Source organism: Idiotropiscis lumnitzeri, chromosome 20 (genome assembly GCF_059441095.1).
Source record: "Idiotropiscis lumnitzeri isolate Australia: NSW breed Sydney's pygmy pipehorse chromosome 20, RoL_Ilum_1.0, whole genome shotgun sequence".
Lineage (NCBI taxonomy): Eukaryota > Metazoa > Chordata > Actinopteri > Syngnathiformes > Syngnathidae > Idiotropiscis > Idiotropiscis lumnitzeri.
In genome coordinates, this window is record NC_142410.1 from 4,586,997 (window position 1) to 4,606,638 (window position 19,642).

Consider the following 19,642-nt stretch of genomic DNA (forward strand, 5'->3'; position numbering starts at 1 on the left):
CTGGATCGGTCATGTTTACGACACGAACAAAATACCGGAAATGACATTTCACAAACATTTACACATTTCAAAATAACGTCGAGTTGAACGTTTAAAGTGGTCAAAGTCGCAATGCTTTTGTTTTTTAGGAAATATTCATTTAATGTTACGAAAGCTATAAAACGCCTGTATTATCGTAATCACAAAAATACCACCGTAAAGCACTATGTTGACGGTGTATGCTCTCATTTTGTAGCGCATCCCTGTTCGTATTCCTAATCGCGACCTTACAGACCAACGTGGTTACTACTGGTCTTGTCCGACAGACTTGATTTTCAAAATTAAGCGTTTGCGGGCTGATATTTTAAGAATCGCACCAATAACCATTTAAAATGTCTCGATATTTATTTATTGGTTGCGGCTCAAATGACTATTGAAAGCCCCAATATGAGGTTATTCAATTATGCCTCGAAGCACAGGTTGCTATGGATGTGGAGATTACCCAAGGCTTTGGACTCCCGCTTTGCTTACCACGAGGACAACAGGGAGAAGAACACAAGGTGGTCCAGCAAGTCTAAACTGTCGGGAGGAAGGCACCCGGATGAGAACGCATCACCAAAACAAATTAAGAATCCTAGACGAATATCATCAGAGCTGCAAAAGCTGGCTCTGGAAGACATGTCAAAGTGGGAGAGGACTGAGAGACTCAAGCCATCCTTGGAGTCTTCAGACCAGTATGAGATTGTCTTTGGGGTCGCTCCTTGTCTCCTGGCACTTACTCAGGCTCGCCGCAAGGCCCTGAAGCTGTTCGTGAAAGACGGCGAGGTCACACACAGGTCATCGCTCCTCATGGTTTGTGAGGAGGCTCACCAGCGACAAGTTCCCATCCAGCGAGTCAGTAAGAAAGAACTGGATCGTATTGCTTTGGGTCGGGTTCATCAAGGAGTTTGCCTGCGAGCCACTCCTCTGACCTACCTGACCGAAGACTCAGCCCAAACTTCAAATTCCACGCCTCTCTGGCTTGTCCTGGACGGGATTCAAGACCCGATGAATCTCGGAGCTATCTTGCGCTCAGCGTATTTCCTCGGCGTGGACCGAGTAGCCAGCAGCATCCGCCACAGCTGCCCTTTGACCCCGGTGGTCAGCAAGGCCAGCGCTGGCATCATGGAGGTGATGGGCGTGTATGGGTACGAAGACCTGGAGGACATGGTCCGGGTCAAGGCAGCGCAAGGCTGGAGGGTGGTTGGCACGGTGGCGGCCGAGGCACCGGAATTTAGTGTCCCCGTCACGCCATGTTCGGACTTCCGGATGAGCACGCCCACGTTGCTGCTGATGGGAGGGGAGGGTGAAGGACTGTCCCGGAAGCTTTTGGCTTTTTGTCAAACGCATGTGACAATTCCAGCCGGGAGACAACTTATACCTGGCGTAGAGTCGCTCAATGTGTCTGTGGCTACTGGCATCCTGCTGCACTCGCTGTTGTCCTCTACCAGGCACATGTGACACTCCAAAGTTTTCAATTCGTCCAAAAAAATTATAAAAGGGGTGGGGTGGGCATTTTTTTGTGCTCCAGGGCCAGCTCAAGTAATAATGCTTTAATGTGTGGCGTAGCCTGATGAGTGACATCAGGTCTGACTCCACCTTCTGTTGTCATTTTACATTTAACTGTTAGGCCGCTTGTCTTGTTTAATAAAATGAATCAGAAAACACATCTGTAGGTGTGGCCCTATTTTTTTTCACTTCACCTAACTGACTGAACTTATGTCTGCCCCATGCTCTTTGCAAGTGTTTTCATTTTGTGTCTGTGTTTAACTGCCTGTCATTTTCAATAAACAGCTCAGTGTATTGTGCTTGTGCTTGATGTGTCAAAATGAATCAATGAACTAATAACGATTGTTAAAATCAGTTAGAGATCATGTAGAACTTAAAATTGTCCAACTCCTCAGATTTCAGCCTTTCAACATTTTCTGTACAACAAGCACACAAAACACAACAAAAAAAACACCTCTGACAGCGAACAGGCTTACCGAGTCCTCCACCAGATCCTTGGACGTATCAGCCATATTTGCAGCAACTGTAGTAAAGAATGCAACAGAACTACACGGTAAAAAGTGTGCGGCAAGCTCTGCGTTTAAAATCACACCAAATAGCCCAAGTCACATTAAAGTCTTGCTTTATAAACAGGCTAAGTGTCACATGACCTCTTTAAAGATAAAGACTGCCTTGAGGGCAATTATAAAAAAAAATTACACAAATGAGCCAATCAAAGCACTGCTAATGCAAATTGAGGGCAGCAAACAAATTGATCTAATTGACAATTACACTCAAATGTGATGATAATAGTGTGCCATTAAAAATGCAACTGGACACAAGATCAGCACTGGCCATCATATTCTTTAAAGACTCAAGAAACATTTCGCTGACATGAACCTGTCATGCACAGGTGTGAAACTGAAAACACACAGGTCAAAAAAGTCTCACCACAAGCAAGACACAAAGTAAAAGTCAAATTTCCGATGGCTGACGTTGGATTGTTGTGTAGAGGCCTTTAGGATAGAGTGCTATAATGTCAGCTTTAAAGCGCCTCATTGTCTGCTGTGAGTGTATGCAAGTCACGATAAGAAAGGCAGAAGCACTAGGAGAGGGGACAAAAAGGAGAGAAAAAAACATAACAGACTTGACAGCCGGTGTGTGAACCGGATCTCTACTCTGCCGTTGCTTCTTTGGAGCGCCTCGTTGTTGGCCATGAGTGCTGCATGCCATGATAAGAAAGCCAGAAGCACCAGGAAGGAAAAAGGAAGGGGAAACACAAATTAACAGTCAGGATGCGGACTTGGGAAGTGCTCTGCTATTAATACTTTAGTGTGCGTCGTTGTTGGCTGTGAGTGCTGCAAGTCATTTTAATAAAAGTGGAAACACCAGGGGTGTAAACGAATGGGAAAAAATTAATAAGTCCAACTTGACTTTAGTACAGTTATGGTTTCATTTTTCTCAACGCTAAATGTAATTTACAATCGCAAGTGCATGTTGATGATGACTGAAACATTGTCCTCCGTTTGTGGGTCTTCTCCCACACGGTGGCAGTGTGAACAAACGCAGGCGGCATCAGGCACCAGTCTGACGGAGGAAGAAGACTTGCGCACACAATGCACTGCACGGCTGACAAGGGTTGCGTCTCCCCGATGTCCACGATACATTTACAATTCCGAGGAAACGCGTGAAAAGGAAACTGCGGGGCACGCGGCGTGGCCCCCATGCATGTTTTTCGCACACTGGATTTGGTCAGGAAATGGAATCGCGAGGAGGGGACGCCGGCGAGCAGTTGAACTTGTGCTAAACATTGGATCTAAACAGTGAACGCTGCACGGAGGAGCTGCCCAGCCCGACGGGGGTTTGCCGACACCCTCGTTTATGGAAATCGACACCGAGGCTTTCAAGAACGGGCCTTGAATTTTTGTTTCAAGTGATGGAGGGGGATCAGAGGAATATTTGTGCGTGAAGGGCTAATATAACGTTATTACACGAGTGATTGTCAATATTATCTTCGCATTCCTCCAGTTTCCTTTAGAGGAAAAAAACGATAAACCCCCGCTAGCTAACAGCTGGATGGGCTAGTGCTAACTTAGCTGTGGTGCTAACGTTACGTCTTTCTTTTGATGGGATACAAGCTCAAACCATCACTATCGGTCGTCAAACATATCGACAATTGAAAAAAAGAAACATCGACAGAGGAACATTATTCGGCCAAGCGGTTAGCTGTCCGTCTGTTAGTCGCGCGTTGCTATCTCGAAAATACGTATTTATTCTTAGTATGCTTTCTGAATATATTGTGATGTATTGAAGTTAGCCGCGTTCGTGCTATCTGAATTAGCAAATGCTAATTTGCTGGAGTCAACCCTAACCGAGTGCTTGGCAATTGTTCGCGTTCATAGCGTTAGTTGATGCACTTTTTGCTCTTTAGATCTGAGATCTGTGAGTGGTTAATGTCGTTTTGACTTAATATTACAATGTCACGACAGCCAGTGTGTTGGCGTTCCAATTTTTGGCTTCTGGGCCTTCCTAACTAGCTACCCGTGTCATTTTTTTTGTGCTAGCAACTCAAATAAATTGTCAGCTAATTGTTGACAGAAATGTAAGTTGGCGATGGCCTGATTTTCAACACCAAACCCGTGTGAGACCGTTTAGCTGGCTTTGTCATCAATCCAAGATGGGCTGTCGTTGTTGTTTACATGCTTATTCGCTTATTTCCCTTGCTAGCGAGCTAATGTTAGCCATTTAGAAGATTTCCTGATCGTTGTGATTGTGCTTCACTTCCATCGTGGCTCGTTGAAAATAATTGAAATGACACTCAAATTCCGCCGAAAGAAAGGCCCCGATGCCAATAGACTATTGTCAAAGGAAGGGAAATAGTACTATCCACTGGTTTAATTTACGCCATTTTAACTGGGGCTCCGATTGAGGGCCCGGGGGGGCTGGTGTCATCTCTTTGCGGTTAGGTGCCACCTTCCACCGGACCGGGGACTTGGACTAAGTGCCTTTGGCGTCACTGGAGTTGGACAAAAGGCTTGGAGGACATGGAGGGTCCGAGCCGAAGCACTGCATCCAGGCAGAGCCGCCGCTCCCGTTCCCAGCGCGACAGGGAGCGGCGGCGACGGAGAGTCAACTTGGCCGAGGAGCGGGCCACGTCCCTGTCGTCGGGCTCCGATCGGGAGGATCGGGGGACCAACAGCGTCCTCGGTCCGGGTGAGAAAGAGGTTCGGCCTGGTTTTGGCCGACACAGACCCCCGCGTCGGAGGAAGAGGGAGTCGGTGTCTTGTGAGGAAGATATCGTCGATGGCTTCGCTATTGCCAGCTTTGTCAGCTTGGAAGCGTTGGAGGTAAATATGTGGATGTTGACACTAGCTGGCATTTACTCTTCAACAGTATTTCCCTACCTTTTTTGATTTTTTTACAGTCAAACATATTCTCATGGCACCACATCAAATAATTTGCATGCAAAGGGCGGATACACAGGTTAATTGTTCTGCCTGTCAAAGTAGTCACTGACAAACATATTACATACATTATTTTGACCACATGACAGAATTTCTTAATGCTGCGACTGATGGGAATGACCACTTCAATCTTAGTATGTACAGAGAATTTTGAAAAATAGATGATTTGTACCGAGAATTTTGAAAAATAGATGATTGGTTACTGAGATTTTTTTTTTGCATTGGGGAAAAAATTAAATTGTCTTTTGTTATATGGCCCATTGTAAATGCGGTTTCAAAAACACTATTTTTTATTTACATTTCTCCTCTGCCATTTGCTTGCCACCTGTTATCATGCTAGTAGACAAAGAAGCATTATTTATAAAGAACAAACCATTTTTGGACCTACTAAGTCAAATTGATTTTTTTCCCCCTGTGGAACACTTTATTCTCTCTCACGACATTAGTTGGAGACCGGATGAGCTTAAAACACACTATAAGCTTCACAATTTGACTGTCTCCAAACTTTTGAACACACGCGTACAACTGTGCAACATTTCAGTTTTTTTTTTTTTTTTTGCAAAACTTGCTGTTCTCAAACAAGGATCTGAATAGAAGAATTGCTAACAGATGTTTAATCCATGAATGTTCCAAAACATTTCCTGGTTCAGTTAGAATTTTTGTTTAAACAGCTCTCTGTTGACATTTTGACATCATGAGGCCCAAACGACACCTAGCACTTGATCAACACTACCTTACCAATGTAAGGCTTCAAACAGGATGTTCTCACAGGGAAGTGGCTATTGAGCATAGACGATTGCAGGGTGTCATCAGCAGGTTGCAACACAAAGCCATAAAAATAGAAGTTCTTCTGAGATTTTCATGGATCAAAAACACCTGTTGTGACCTTTACTGTTCAGAGAAGCAAGTTGAGTTGTGCAAAAAGTACTGAAACGTTGGACAGTTGGACTTGTGTATTAAAAAGTTGAGGTAAAATTAAATTCACTTTTACAAAACAATACAACACAACTTTATTTTTATAGCATATTGGGTTATAATGCATTTTAAATTCATCCTGAAATTTCGCCTGATAGCCCAATATCCAGAACTTTTTGAGAGTAGTGAATGCGTGTGTGCATGTCACAGTGAGATGGTGGTGTGTTCATCTCTTCCTATCACACCCATTATTCCTGAACTCCTCAACTCTGACACCATTCCTTGCTTGGAAAATGCAATCCACTCGGTCAGGCCGTTGATGGGTTGTGTAGAGGCCTCAATTATTCATGCGCTCATTCCGGGAGGTGTTGATAAGCTGCCAAATGGCTTTGTAAGAAAAATGCTTGTGAAACGATCCACACACCAGTTTGTGGATTTACGCGTCTCACTAGGAGTGTCACTGTCAAGACACGCCAGACACAAGTTTTTCATTTCATGTCAAATGTTTTTTCCGAAAGAAAAAAAAAAGATTTTGTCATTTGAATGCATTGCACTAGTGAACATTGTCATTGGTCGAAACTCACGAGTACATTATTGACTATTGCACAATAGGAGTAGTAGTAAAAAAAAAGTTGATTGATTTGAACAGATTGGTGGGCGGTAAAGGGTATCTGTCAGTCTTGATGCTAATTACAGCCAATCAGAGTGTTACCATGGAGACAGGCACAAACAGGGGCTCTGGTGAGCCTTCATCAGCTGCTGCTCAACTGGTCAGTGGGATGATTATGAGCAGACCTAAATCCATATCAAAGAGCTCATTTAAATGAGGAAAGGTACCTGCTTAATGCTTGTGTCTGTCATTCAAGTCTGAATTTATTTATACGACGACAATAGTGTACCTTTCAAAAGGGAATTTAGGGCAGTGCGTTTTGTTTAAAGTGGTGATGGAAAAAGTGACAAATTAACAACCGAGCAAACGTTTACCAGCTGAAGTTATTTTTGATCATAGTGTTTGTTGAGTAGACAGAATGCACACAAAACAGCCCCACAAAATGCAACTCATTTACATTATATTACATTAAAGTGATGCTTATTTTGCGATTGTTCAGTGCAGAAACATTGGACTCATGATGATGATAATGCAGCCTTCTACTTTGTATACTTTGTCTTTTTGAGCTTACCCCGAACGAATTTGTTCTCTTCAGATGGACTGCTCTATGAAGCCCAGCCAGCACAACGACATGCTGGGAAGGAGGAACAAGGGCAAGAGGGGTCCAGAGGAGAATGGCGGGGGGCCGCTGACTGAGCCGGAGGAAGGCGTTCCGCACAGCTACTCTAGCAGCTGTTGGAACAAGAGTCGGAACAAGAGGAGGAAGCTCGAGGTGAGGCAAATCTTTCGGGCTCTGGTGTACTGTCAGATCAGTTCATGCTGTACATAGTTAGAATATTCATCTTAATTCATATTCCACAAATGGCATATTAATCAGTGGGTATGAATCAATTTTTCTGTCTTGAGTTCCCCTTTAAATCTTTTTTGAAAAAACAAATTGAAGTGTTTTAAAGCGTTGCAACCACTAATGTGTCTCTTCCTGTTCTAGGGACACCCTTTGGAGACTGGCTACATTGTAAGTGTCAAGTTAAACATTGAGCATAATTTCAAATCATTCTTATGCACAGAGATGTGTGTTTAGCAAATGACTATGTTGTTTTTTTTTTTTGTTCCAGTGTGACACTGAGAGTGATGCTGGCGACAAGGTATGTTCTACACCGACTCACCTGGTCGTTTCACATACAGCAGTACTAGGCATGGGCTGGTATCATATTTTGATGATACCGCGAGCAAAAAAATTGCAGTTTCACATTACCAGGTGTTAGAATTACAGCTACAAAATGTTTGATTTTTAAATGTTTGGGTAAATAGCTTTTTGTTCTTCAAACTATGGTACAACATAAAGATATTTATTTCTTGAGTCGCTACTTCTTAATTCTCATGGCTTTGTGAGAGAACACCAATCGGGAAGTGAATATATCTTACCCTCGGAAGCGAGTCAGTAGTATTTTATTTCACTAATTGTAGACACACTAACTCTTGTTAGAATTCCATTTGGCAATGTTTATTTCAAAACAGCATTATAGTCATAGAACATTCCTTAAATTTCTCAGTCGAGGGTGGGGCTCTCATCAATGTGATATCTTTCCTCTATGAAGCGGCTTTAGCCTCACAAACTCCTCTTAACATCGTCAGTACTGATGATTAAAAAAAAAAAAACTCATACGGCTGATGGAAATTTTTAGTTTTGAAGCTACCACTTTAATTTATTCATTAAACGTGTAGCACAAAGCTCTGCTTCCTGCTTTTACGATTAGTGTTGAAATTCTTCTCTCTCAGTTTGAGATCACCTCATTCATGTAATTATCAAGTAGTTAAGCAATTCGTGGTGTTTTAGACATTTGGTGTAATACACCTCTTTGACTTTTCAAGGCCTCGGACCGTGACATGGATCCAGTGTTCACAGTCAGCACCAGAAAAGGTTGGTGTCTCATTAAGTGCTGCACCCACCTTACATGAATACACACCAGTATAACCATTACCTGATGCGTGAGGTTAAATTTAGATCTGACGAGATGATTGTCACGCAGCTCGGGACTTGCCTATTTCCATGAAAAAGTTCACACCATTAGCAAAACTGGTTTACTAAATAATGTATTTGATGACCAATATAACCAGTAGTCACATATTTCTTGTGTGACGTGTGATATTTCCTACCGCGGTGAACTTTTAAGCTCCAGTTTGTTCACTATGGTCTGTAAATAAATATCTCCTGGTCGTTTTCCAGGTCCTATTTGAAACACGAGGTGTGATAGAGCCCATTTTGACAAAACCAAGAATAGAAAGTACAGATATTTGTTTTCAAATGTAGGGAACTAAACTTAAACATCCAGAAAAACAAATAAGTAAGGTACAGATATCTGAAAAATCTACTCAAGTACAGTAACAACAAATTTGTACCAGATTACTTTCCACTACGGCTTAGATTTATATTGTGTGTTTTACACGAATTTCGCAACACTTTTGTAATTGTTAAAGAAAAAAAAAGCCCAACTGTCTGATGCTGATAGTCTTTTTCTTTTCTTTTCTTCCAAGTTGTTGAGCCTCCACCCTCAACCGTGGGCAAAAGCTGCCCGGGCATGCCGGCGCGGAGTGGCGTCCCGCGCTTAATGGTGACGCCCAGAGTTTCTGGCCTGGAGCGGAGTCAGGAGAAAAGCTTGGAGTCGCATTTCCCCGAGGCTGTTTCGTCTTCTACCTCTTCCGCCTCCTTCTCGCGGCTGCCTTCCCGCTCTCCGGCCTCAGCGGCAGGGCCGGTCCCCAGGCCCGGCGCCATCAACGGCAATGGCGCCCGCCACCACAACGGTAGCCCCCCGCTGTCCAAACCGAAGCCCTTCCTCACCTTGCCGGGGCGGTCTCACACCCTTTACAACAGGTTTGTTTTATTTGTCGTTGTTTACTTTTTATTTATAGCAGAGGTGGGAGTAGGTCAAATATGAGCCTTCAAGTTGCAAGCAAGTCCCAAGTTACTGAGGCAAAAATCGAGTCCATGCTAAATTTTGAGGAGAGCGCACTCACTGTCAAGTAATTTTTGACAATCCCAAATTAGTCTACGTATTGTCGATTACTTTATCATCTTAAACTTAAGGCATAAATGACAAAGTTAGTACCATAAATTTAATGTCTGAACTGCAAACCACATCTTGTAGAGATAATGTAGGCTCTAATTTAAGTATTATCTTTCATTACTAAAAAATTTAAAAATATGAAATACTTATAATTCATTGTAGATTAAAAAAAGCAATGTCTGACAGCTTTCAGGTAATTAGTGCATTGAAAAAAAGGTTTGAATTTACTCAAATTTCATTTCGCCAAGTGGTTGCATGAAATCAAATACTGAGGATCCCGATACATTTTCTAACTAGACTTCACATCTGCTTAAAAATGTATCTGGATCTGGATTCTTTTATTTTTTACTTGACAAAATTTTTTTCCCAGTGTTGATAAAGTTACAGCATATGCCGACAAATGTTTCTGTTGATGTACACTTGAGGTTCTTGCATTTGACACGGATGTCGTGTCCGCTGTTCCTACTTTCTTTCTGAAAATGCCATTTTTACGCAATGGAACGTATAAATCTGATTTAACCAGTACATCCTTAAATCCCGACATTGAAATATATACAGGAAAGACTTGTGATGTCATGTTATCCACAGATACCAAGTCACATTCAAGTTGTGTCTTCCCTAAATTAAGCCATATCCTTAAATTGGCGATTTAAGTTTGAGTCAAGTCAAGTGACTGGAGTCCCCGACCTCTTTTTACTGATGGCAAAAGTGACTCTGTTGTTTTGGTTCCCAGGAGCAACACTCCAGTCAAACCTGCGTCTGTTGCATCATCCACATCTTCCATGCGCCCTCCAACTCCCTCCACCAGTGTCTCCATGTCCTACATCCGGAGCGCAGGGTCTTCGGGGCCCCACCGGCCTCCATCTCGGGCCAACTCGGGGGCCTTGTTTACTTCCTCACCAGGCCTGCCTCCCCCTCCCCCTCTACTACAGGGCCCTTCCCACTCATCAGCAGCAGGTGCGCTAAATATAGAACAGCACCTTATTAACGTCAAATGTCACGGGGTGATTTTAATTCTTTCCCACAATGTAATGCCGTCAACCACAGACCAGGAAATGCTGCGGCAGAATTTAAACTCTCACTTCCTGAACGCACAAGAGCGAGAGGGCAGACGCAGCGCTCCTGGAGCTGAAGGTAGTAACGCCGCCGTGGGTCGCTCCACCCCCAGCGGAGCGTCGGCCTCCAGTTCCACGCCGGGATCAACGGGTCGGACGTCCCAGAACCAGCCCAACGTCCAACCGCTGGCTTACCAGTTCCATCAGCACAACCACCAGCACCAACATACGCACACGCACCAACACTTCACGCCTTTCCTGCACCCCACCGCCACTGCTCCACCCCTGGTGAGGAGTATCCTTGTCATTTCAAATTCCAGTCTGTCTGGAATGTGGACTGAATTCCATATTTGTGTTGTTTAACGTTTCTGCCATTTTTGCCTTTTCAGTTTAATAAGTACCCAGGCAAAATGGAAGGGCTGTACCGGCATCCTGTAAGTAAAAATTATTTTTGCTTATTATCACGCCTAAATGTTTCAGATAATCAAGCCAATTTTAATATGGACCGGCCTAGTACTTACAAAAAAACTAGTCTGCGGGTAAATGCTCACCTACCCCAAATGGTGTCTAATGATGTACTAAATCTATCTGATGTCGTGATCAAAAAATATAAATCCCAAATTTTGTAGTCATCAAAAGTCCGCATTTAAATGTCATTTCAATGCTGTGGCCTGACCTGAAACAGTTTCTGCTCTGCAATATCACGGAGTTTCAACAATTCTGCAAAGACGAGTCAGCCAAAATTTACCCACAGCGATGCTGACTCATCACCAGATATTGCAAATGTTTGATTTCCGTTATTCCTGCCAAGGGTGGCACAACACCTTATGTGCAAGGAGGCAAATGCATTTTCACAGAGAGCCAAGATCGGGTTGGATTTTCAACATTTTAACATTTCATATTCGCTTGTGTTGTCTTTGTCAAATATGAGAATTCGTTTGATGATCTGAAACATTTAAGTGTGGTTTGATATGTTTTAACAACACACACATAGAAGTAATTAGGGAGCGCATGCCAGTGCTGCTTGATCGAACCTTCAAGTAGTCATGAATGTGTCTGTCCTGACAGTTCTTCCCGCAATACCCGCCACCGCCCTCAGTGCCCAATATCCAACCTGTGATTCCTCCCACCGGGCCTTTCAGCTCCCTGCAAGGAGCATTCCAGCCAAAGGTGAGAAGAACTTTGAGCATCTTTCATACCTGCTGTGAACCTGTCCTGAATGATGAAATCACTGGTGGGCGGTGGCTCCTTGTGGTTCTCTTCAATGCATACGAGGAATCCGGGTGATGGCTCATTTCCCGTTTACAAGAGCACATGTCATGGCCTCTTGTTGATAACTCTCATGACATAGTTGAACATTTTTGGCAGTTTGTTTGGTTTAGACGGGAGGATGTGTCCTCATTAAGTCATCATGGCGTTCGGAAGGAGTGTGGTAGTAAAGCTTACAGTCTAATGCTGTATTGCTTTATGGTCCAATCACTCAGGATGTAAGTAAGGGCCTTTTCTAGACACCTGATATTGGCTTCACTTAGGGCAAGTAACGTAAATAATATAATTATATAATATCCTGTACAATAGAGCCCCGGCACTGAGCTAGGTTCTTTAAAAAAAAAAAAAAGAATTTGCAAATACTATGTATACTATTTTCAAATATTTTTTATTCCATTATTTTCATGTAGTTTCTTAACATTTTATGCTTCTCAAAAAGTCTGTTGAAATAAATTTGTGTTTGAAAGTGTTTTTATATGTTTTTTTTAATTTTTATATTGATACTATCGTGTATTCTCACGTACCATAAGTGCTCTGGAACGTCACTACCTGAACAGGAGATTGCTAAGATCAGTCGCAGTGGATGTGAAAAGTCGTTGATTAGCTGTCTTGTTTTGTGCGACAGCCTCTTGTCCCTCAGGGAACCGGTCCGGATCTGAGCGCTCGCCTCGGGGTCGTGCCACACCACCTGCAGCCCAAAGATCACCGGGTAAGGACAGCCTTGTTCCTAAGTCACTCTTGTCGTTTGTACAGTGACGTCACATTTTGCGTTGCACTACAATATGTGGCCCGTTAGGTTGTGCTCCAAGCTAAGTCCAAAAGCAAAGTCTTTCTCCTATGCAGTGTGAGAGATGTGAATTAAACGTGGTTTTACAACTGTGTTCTCTCGTAGCTAACTGATCCATTCGGGACATCGTTGAAAATCAGTAATGTAAGCACAATCAGATGTTTTGAATGCACTGGCTCAGCTTATCTTACTTTCTCACTGCTTCATTCACACCGCACTAACCTCACAACATGTTGGCTCGCTATTGCTCGTTCAGTGGCCTTGCACACCAGTTAGATATTTCATATTTCATATTGCTTTGACTTCTCCTGTCCCCACTATGGCCGCTCTCGCTTGTAATAGTAAAAAGCTGCTGAGAAATTACGTAGAAACGTGCATTGAGTACTAGTGATTAGGCACGGCTGGGCAAACTATGGCCCGGGAGCCACACAGGGCCCACTCTGTTCTTCAATGCGGTCCACTATTTAAGTCATATAATATTTGTTTTATTGATTTTTTTTTCCCCCCTCACTTTAAGTCTAATATGTGTATTGGTGTTGATTTATTTTAATGTATATGCCATGAAATAAAGTTTAGTACAATGAGAAAGTTAATGTTAAATATTTTATGTGATTGGTTAATGAAGTATAATTAATTTAATTATAAAAAATGACAACTAATTTTATTGTTAAAATAAGATATTTTACTTGCAGATTCGCCATTTAGATTTTTTTAGTAATTGTTTAATTAAAATGTAATGATAAATGACTGCATTAATTTCTTTTTTTTATTATATATTTTTCAAAACCTCATCTATGATTGACCTGGCCCACTGTTTTAAAAATGAAACGTGGCTCTTGAGCACTCAAGTTTGCCCATCCCTGGAGTAGACAGATAATCAGACATCAAATCATGTCTGACAACATTTAATTAAAAGATTGATTGCTTAACCAAGCAAACATGTTTTTTTATTTTGGTGGCGTGCAGAAACCTGGAAAGTGGTGCGCTATGCATGTATATGTGGCCTGGATGATCCTGAGCCATCAGAAGAAAGTTAAGGTACGTCCCGGTAGTATGAACACTTTGACACACTCCCCTGAACACATGTTTGATTTGCGCTGTAACCTCCTCTTCCCGCAGCTGATGCAGGCTGATCCTCACAAGTTGGACTTCCGCAGTGACCTGCTGGCCCGTCTTCCTGGAGCCGGTGGACTCGGCCCTATGGGGCCCATCGGAGGGCCCCTGCCTCCAAATCACGACTTGACCAGACCGCCTAGTCTCTTCTCAGCGACAGGTGCGGCCAGCTGAACGGCACTTGTGCAATTTCTATACAGATGCTCCACAACATGGGAACAAGTTACTTTCCAGAAGGCTGGCCATACCTTAGTGTTTGTAAATTGTGATTGGTTTTGCTTTCATTTCAACTGTTGTAGTTTGAATGTGGAAAGAAAAAAAGTTATGATGTATGTTTCTTCACCATCATGATTGCTGCCTTTAGACTCACGTTACCTTCCTACAGGTGCAGTCAATCCGTCCTCGGCGCCTTTCATCGCCCCATCAGCACCGCACTCGTCTTTCCTCGCCCCAGCTGCACATTTGGGTGAGAGTGTCATCTTAATTCTACGGTGTTTCTTTGATTCACTCATTCGAAGGATTGACAGGTTAACTATTGATTTTGCATTGCGGTCTAAATAAAAGAAAACTGTTTAACTGTAACATCGGAAGCCTGTGGAGAGGAATTTGTAACGGTAATCGTGATGCATATATGCATACATATTTTAGATCCATATGGCCGATCTCCACCCTTTACCCCGCTGGGAGCCCTCGGTTCTGGTGCCTTTGGAGGACTCGGAAGCCCAACACTTGGTCAGTCTCATGGTGTCCCGATTCTTGCAAATTGTTGGCTTATGCTTGACTTAAATAAACCTCACACCGGCCTCCTCTTGATCAACAGCAGACTTTAAGAGTGACTCTTATGTTAAACAATGACTGTTTTACATCAGCTCAGTCATGAGTTTGTATTAATGTGAAGTATGATGGAACCCCTTTTATTGTAGGGGATCCCGACCCACCAGAAAGTGGTGAAACTTCTATATAGAGGGACCATATAATTTTTTTTAATATCGGTTTACCCCTCCCACAGGCACATTTAAACTTACTAAAACACACTTCAACTCTTTAAATTATTCCTTAGCACCTATTGTCTCTTTCTTGCTCACACAATTCTCCAAATAAGAGGTTAGGTGTGCTTGGTTCAAGTTGTTTTTGTGTGGAAGTGAATGTAACACTGACATAAAAGAAAAGAGAATTAAACACTATTTTTAACACCAAAATGTTCAACCACATATATTAAATAATTGTCTCATAATGTAAAAATCCATAATATATGCTAACAGAAATTAGCATAGATGCTACAGTAGTTAAAAATCTTCAAACAACTGAAAGTTTAACACACACAAATGGAGGAGCAACACATACAACTATGAATTTGGACTTGCTGGTCAACAAAAAGCCATCAAGAAAATGATCGCTTACACTGTAAAGTATCATGAATTCAAAAGTAATGGACAAAATCTGGTTTGCAGCAGGGTCCATGTTTGGTCCTAAGGACTCACCTGCCAGCGTGGTGGGAAGCTTGTCCAATGCTTCCAGCCACCACGAGCCATGGAACCGCCTCCACGGCACACCGTCGGGCTTCCCGGCAGGTCCCAGCTGGGCCAAAGGAGGCGACAGGCGAGACGAGAGGGATCGCACCAAGGATGGCGAGCGGAGAGACATACCCCACATCAAAGATGAAAAGGACAGGTAGGAAGTTGTTTTTTTTCCTACAAAATGCTATGACAGTTGTTTTGAATTGGCATTAGGATTATATTGGGTTCCTTGGTAAAAATTTACCCTTGACCTAGGGCTGGGTAATATGACAGAAAGGTATATCACAATATGAGTATTTCATATTGATCTATAGCTATATATTGACATTTTGTCTCCTTTTTATTAATTTCTACTGTTGAAAATAATGACTCAGAGGGGGGAAATAGGCTCAATTTCGGTTATTTTATTTTAATAAATGCTACTTAGACTTTGAGTGGTTAACGCAACTCTGAAAAAATCTACTAAATTTGCCAATCAATATAAAAATTTAATTCCTTTTACAAACAGAATGTGCATAGTAGGGCTGGGCAATATGGCTGAAAATGTTTCACAATATAAATATTTGATATCAATTTGATATATATATTTTTAAAACCTGTTTAGAAAAAAAGCCAGCCTACAACACACCCAATGTTGCGGTCTGGGATTACTTTTTGCCTTTTTTTGGGGGGGGGGGACATTTTATCAAATGCATTTTCTATTGATCTCGCTCACGTTTCAATCGCGATACATTTTGATATTGAATTATCTCTCAGCTCTACCTTGACCCAAGGAGTTTATGAACTTTGCCATATTAACTGTGCTTAAACTGCATGTTTTGCAGAGACAACACTCTGTATGGCCGTCCACCTGTGAGGATGTCTCCTGTGGCGCCCTCCTTCAAACCCCGTAGTAGCACCCCCATCTCCCACATCAACGGCCACAGCAGCTCCTTGGGCGGTGGAGGCGGACCCATTGAGGAGATGACTCGCAGTCTGAACAGAGACAGAGAACGCGAGCGGGACCGAGATGGTGACAAGAGGCCGCTGCCTTCAGTGTCTTCACGGGGGCTTCCCCTTGGCTCTTCCACTTTAGTAGCAGACAGGGACAGACCGCGCTCTTCCTCTTCCTCTGTGCTCAACACCCCCCCGCCCGCCAGCCGGTCAGCCCAATCACCACTGGACCTTTACCCTCGCCCGCTAGGCCCGTCAGCACATGTCCATCACAGCGAACACTCCCAAAGAGACGGCAGCCTCCCCTCTTCCTTGGCGGCTTCTGCCTCCATCACTTCTTTATCTCAGGCTAAGAAGTCTGATCGGACCACGACACCCGTCTCCAAGCCCCCTATGATCCTGGCGCCGGTTAAAGTGAAGGAGGAGCGCAAAGAGGAGCCAGAGCACATCCCCATCTCCCTGCCTGCCCCGCTACCCAACAATACTTTTGACCGCCCCAACAGCCACCCACACCACCACAGTTCTGGTACGCCCTCATCCTCTCTCTCACTGACTCCCACTCCAGGTGTCCCCCTCCCTCCGCCCACTCCCAATCCGCCTTCTCATCTTTCCCTTCTGGATCGCTCTCGAGCTATTGAAGCCTATTTGGGTAGCGCGGCAGGTTCTGGATTGGTTATGGGCCCAGGTGGGGACCGTTTCACCCACAGCACACCACAGGGACCGCCGCAAGGGCCCCACAGCTTCACCTGGGATCCCTGGAGAGAGCTTGCCGCCCAGCAGCATCAACAACATCGAAGGGAGGCTATGGCACTTCGTTCCGACCCGCACCTCACCCTGCGTACTGACCCCCACCTGGCGCGGCTCCTCCAGCACCAGCGCCTACTGGAGGCTGAGAGGGCAGCGGCCGTTGCAGCTGCGGCCGCTGCGCCTCACCACCCTTCCACATCCACTGCCACCACGCAGGCGGTCCGCCAGGAGCTCGCCCTCATGGCTCACCACTTCGACCGGCCGCACCAGCTGGGACCGCCGGGAGGAGGCCTGATGGACGAAGAGCAGCGTGCACAAATCCTACGGGAAGACTTTGAGCGGGCGCGCTTTTTTGGCATGCACCCCCACCTCCCGCCGACCTCTCACCTCTCCAGCCACTCTCATGCTGCTACCGCTGCTCACCTGGAGCAGCTGCACCCTGGCCTTCTGTCCCACCACCTGCCTCCAGGGGCCGCCGCTGCCGCCGCCGCCTCCCAGCATCATGCGTCTTTGTACGCACGTCTGGGCCCACTTAACACACACCACGTGCCCAACGGCATCCTGGCAAAAACACCTGCAGGTTTGGTGGGGGCTCTGTCAATGGGGGCGCCGCCGCCTCTCATTCCGTCCATTACCAGCCGGGCGTCCACGCCGCCCCGCGGTTCCAGACTGATGGGCCCCGGAGAGCTGACGCTGTTCGGCGCCCACAAAGACGGCGAATCCAGATAGTACAGGTTGAAGGAGATGAAAGGAAATGTCAGGATCACTGTGCTGCTCGCTAACGCAGTCTCTCACACAAAGTAGTCCCAGCGAGCGGAGCCTAGCTGCTGGTAAAAATGCAAGACTCACCAAGGTGTAACTAGTGCAATTTAGACTACATTATGGTTTGAGCATTTATCCTGGATATCCAGCTTTGCGTCTATGTTCTAGCATACCCTTTGCCCACACTCGTAAGACAATTCAGCGCATTATAAAAATGGTTTACGGTCCAAAACTGCACTTGTTGACAACTATGAAAAAATTCTACAAGTTAACATCTAGGGCTTCATTAAAGGATGAAGAGATACCTTCAAATGATATCAAATGAATGCTCAAACAGCTTGCCGTGAAGCTGTTTTGAGTATTTGTTTCAATATCCTACTAGGGTTGTTGTACGAGTGAGAACAAAGTGTACTTGTCTGTTCATGGACTTGACGCTTGATGTCAGGGATGTCAAATAAATGCTCAAATGACTTTCCATGCTACATTAGGTGCATCTGACTAGTTTTATTTTCTGCGGGCAGTTGGTTACTGCACGGCCGCCATTGGCGGTACATTTTCTGTTGACTTTTAAACACGCCTTTTTCCGCGTGGCTCGGCAGTGACTTCCAGGGGCATGAGCGCCTGAAAATGTGTCAAGAATTCTGATTTTCATAAGGTCAAGTCTAGCAATCCATAAAACGCGGTGCTGGGGAGGAGGTTGTGTCGACATGAAAACGATAAAAGTGGCACATTGTGTTTGTGTGTACGTTTGTCATTGTGAAAAGACGGAATACTGATGAGACCAATCCATGAGTCAGTATTGTACCTCAGTTTCTTGCTTTACCCAAAAATCATAAAACCCCAAAGCCTCAGCGTCATGGAACATGAGATTCATCCCTTTTCGGTTTGTTTTTGGGCTTGTTTTGTTCCCCCGAGGATGGATGGCGAAATGAACTGTGCAACGCTGTGTTCACTCACACAGCGTTTTAGAGCTTCCTCCGTTTCCCACTCTCCTCTGGACTACAGGAGCAGGACCAGATTATAGTTGTCTAGACAAAATGCCTTTGTAATTATTATTCTTAACATTATCTTCTATAATAATAAATATATTCACTGTTACGTTATTGTCATTGTTTTCAGGTATGCACCAGTACTCTTTCTCCCCAGGTAGTAATACTGCACATCATAGAAAAGGCTTGCTTCACAGTAAAGGTTGAATTGCTGGTGAAGAGCAGCCTTTGGACTCTTCAAGGATCTCATCTATGCCTTTATTACGCTCACAGGGAGATTTGACTGTGTGCCCTTGCTTTGTGTGTTCTATCCATTTGGGACAATGTTGTAGAGCCTTGTACAGTAAGATTTGGAAACAAAAAATTAAGTTATATACATGGATGAGTGGGACATCTGCAGAAGAACGAAAAAAGGCATACAAAGGACATCCACGGTGGACGTAAAGAAAGGGGAAAGACTGGGTCGATTATTTTAATATGACCATTTTATACCTTTCCAATCCTTCCCCTAGAGACCACAAAGATTAATTATTAAATGGACTGTTGTTTACCCTCTCGTGTGGGTCTTTTGTTCTGGTCTTGTAAATAGAAGTCTTTAATGGTCCTTTATTCAGTCACATAAGTAATGAAAAGAATAAATGTAAAACTAACTTGATGCTCACTAAAATGCCTGCACGTTTAGTACCTGGAAATCTGTTGCAGCATAAATTATGTTTAAATGTACAACTATTGTTGAAGTTATGCTCAGGGTTAAAAAATGCGAATATCTGTTGAAAGGGAAGAAAATTCATAATATGCAAGATTTTTGTTAAAATGAAAGGAACCATCCCGTTTCTAAGAAAAAAATTATTAGATGCAGTGATGCGGCAGGCCGGATCGTAGGTGTATTTTCCCCCTAAATAGAATTTAA

The 19,642-nt window shown here is 43.9% G+C and overlaps 2 protein-coding genes across 4 annotated transcripts; both read left to right on the top strand.

The window, feature by feature from the left end:
- The first annotated feature begins 7 nt into the window (after positions 1-7).
- Positions 8-1,826, top strand: mrm1 (mitochondrial rRNA methyltransferase 1 homolog (S. cerevisiae)). The gene has a single exon (XM_088283811.1). It carries the CDS (start codon positions 406-408, stop codon positions 1,477-1,479), a length of 1,074 nt encoding a protein of 357 aa, XP_088139937.1. The 5' UTR covers positions 8-405; the 3' UTR covers positions 1,480-1,826.
- A 1,284-nt stretch (positions 1,827-3,110) lies between these two features.
- Positions 3,111-19,288, top strand: fbrs (fibrosin). Of its 3 annotated transcripts, none has more exons than XM_088284627.1 (18): positions 3,111-4,853; positions 7,091-7,267; positions 7,484-7,510; positions 7,611-7,640; positions 8,368-8,416; positions 9,031-9,367; positions 10,294-10,517; positions 10,608-10,903; positions 11,005-11,049; positions 11,684-11,785; positions 12,510-12,593; positions 12,777-12,815; positions 13,638-13,709; positions 13,791-13,944; positions 14,170-14,250; positions 14,433-14,516; positions 15,236-15,455; positions 16,126-19,288. In XM_088284627.1, the coding sequence occupies exons 1-18, from the start codon at positions 4,551-4,553 to the stop codon at positions 17,708-17,710; spliced, it is 3,909 nt and encodes a 1,302-aa protein (XP_088140753.1). In that variant the 5' UTR covers positions 3,111-4,550; the 3' UTR covers positions 17,711-19,288. The 3 variants fall into 3 exon arrangements, with proteins under 3 accessions (XP_088140753.1, XP_088140754.1, XP_088140755.1); XM_088284628.1 differs by having other exon boundaries at positions 15,239-15,455; XM_088284629.1 differs by lacking the exon at positions 12,777-12,815.
- Positions 19,289-19,642: the final 354 nt, after the last annotated feature.

Coding starts and splice junctions, on each gene's coding strand:
- fbrs (XM_088284627.1), top strand. CDS start 4,551: ATGGAGGGTCCGAGCCGAAGCACTGCATCCAGGCAGAGCCGCCGCTCC. Junction 7,511..7,610: donor CTTTGGAGACTGGCTACATT/GTAAGTGTCAAG, acceptor TTTTTGTTCCAG/TGTGACACTGAGAGTGATGC. Junction 10,518..10,607: donor TTCCCACTCATCAGCAGCAG/GTGCGCTAAATA, acceptor CGTCAACCACAG/ACCAGGAAATGCTGCGGCAG.
- mrm1 (XM_088283811.1), top strand. CDS start 406: ATGACTATTGAAAGCCCCAATATGAGGTTATTCAATTATGCCTCGAAG.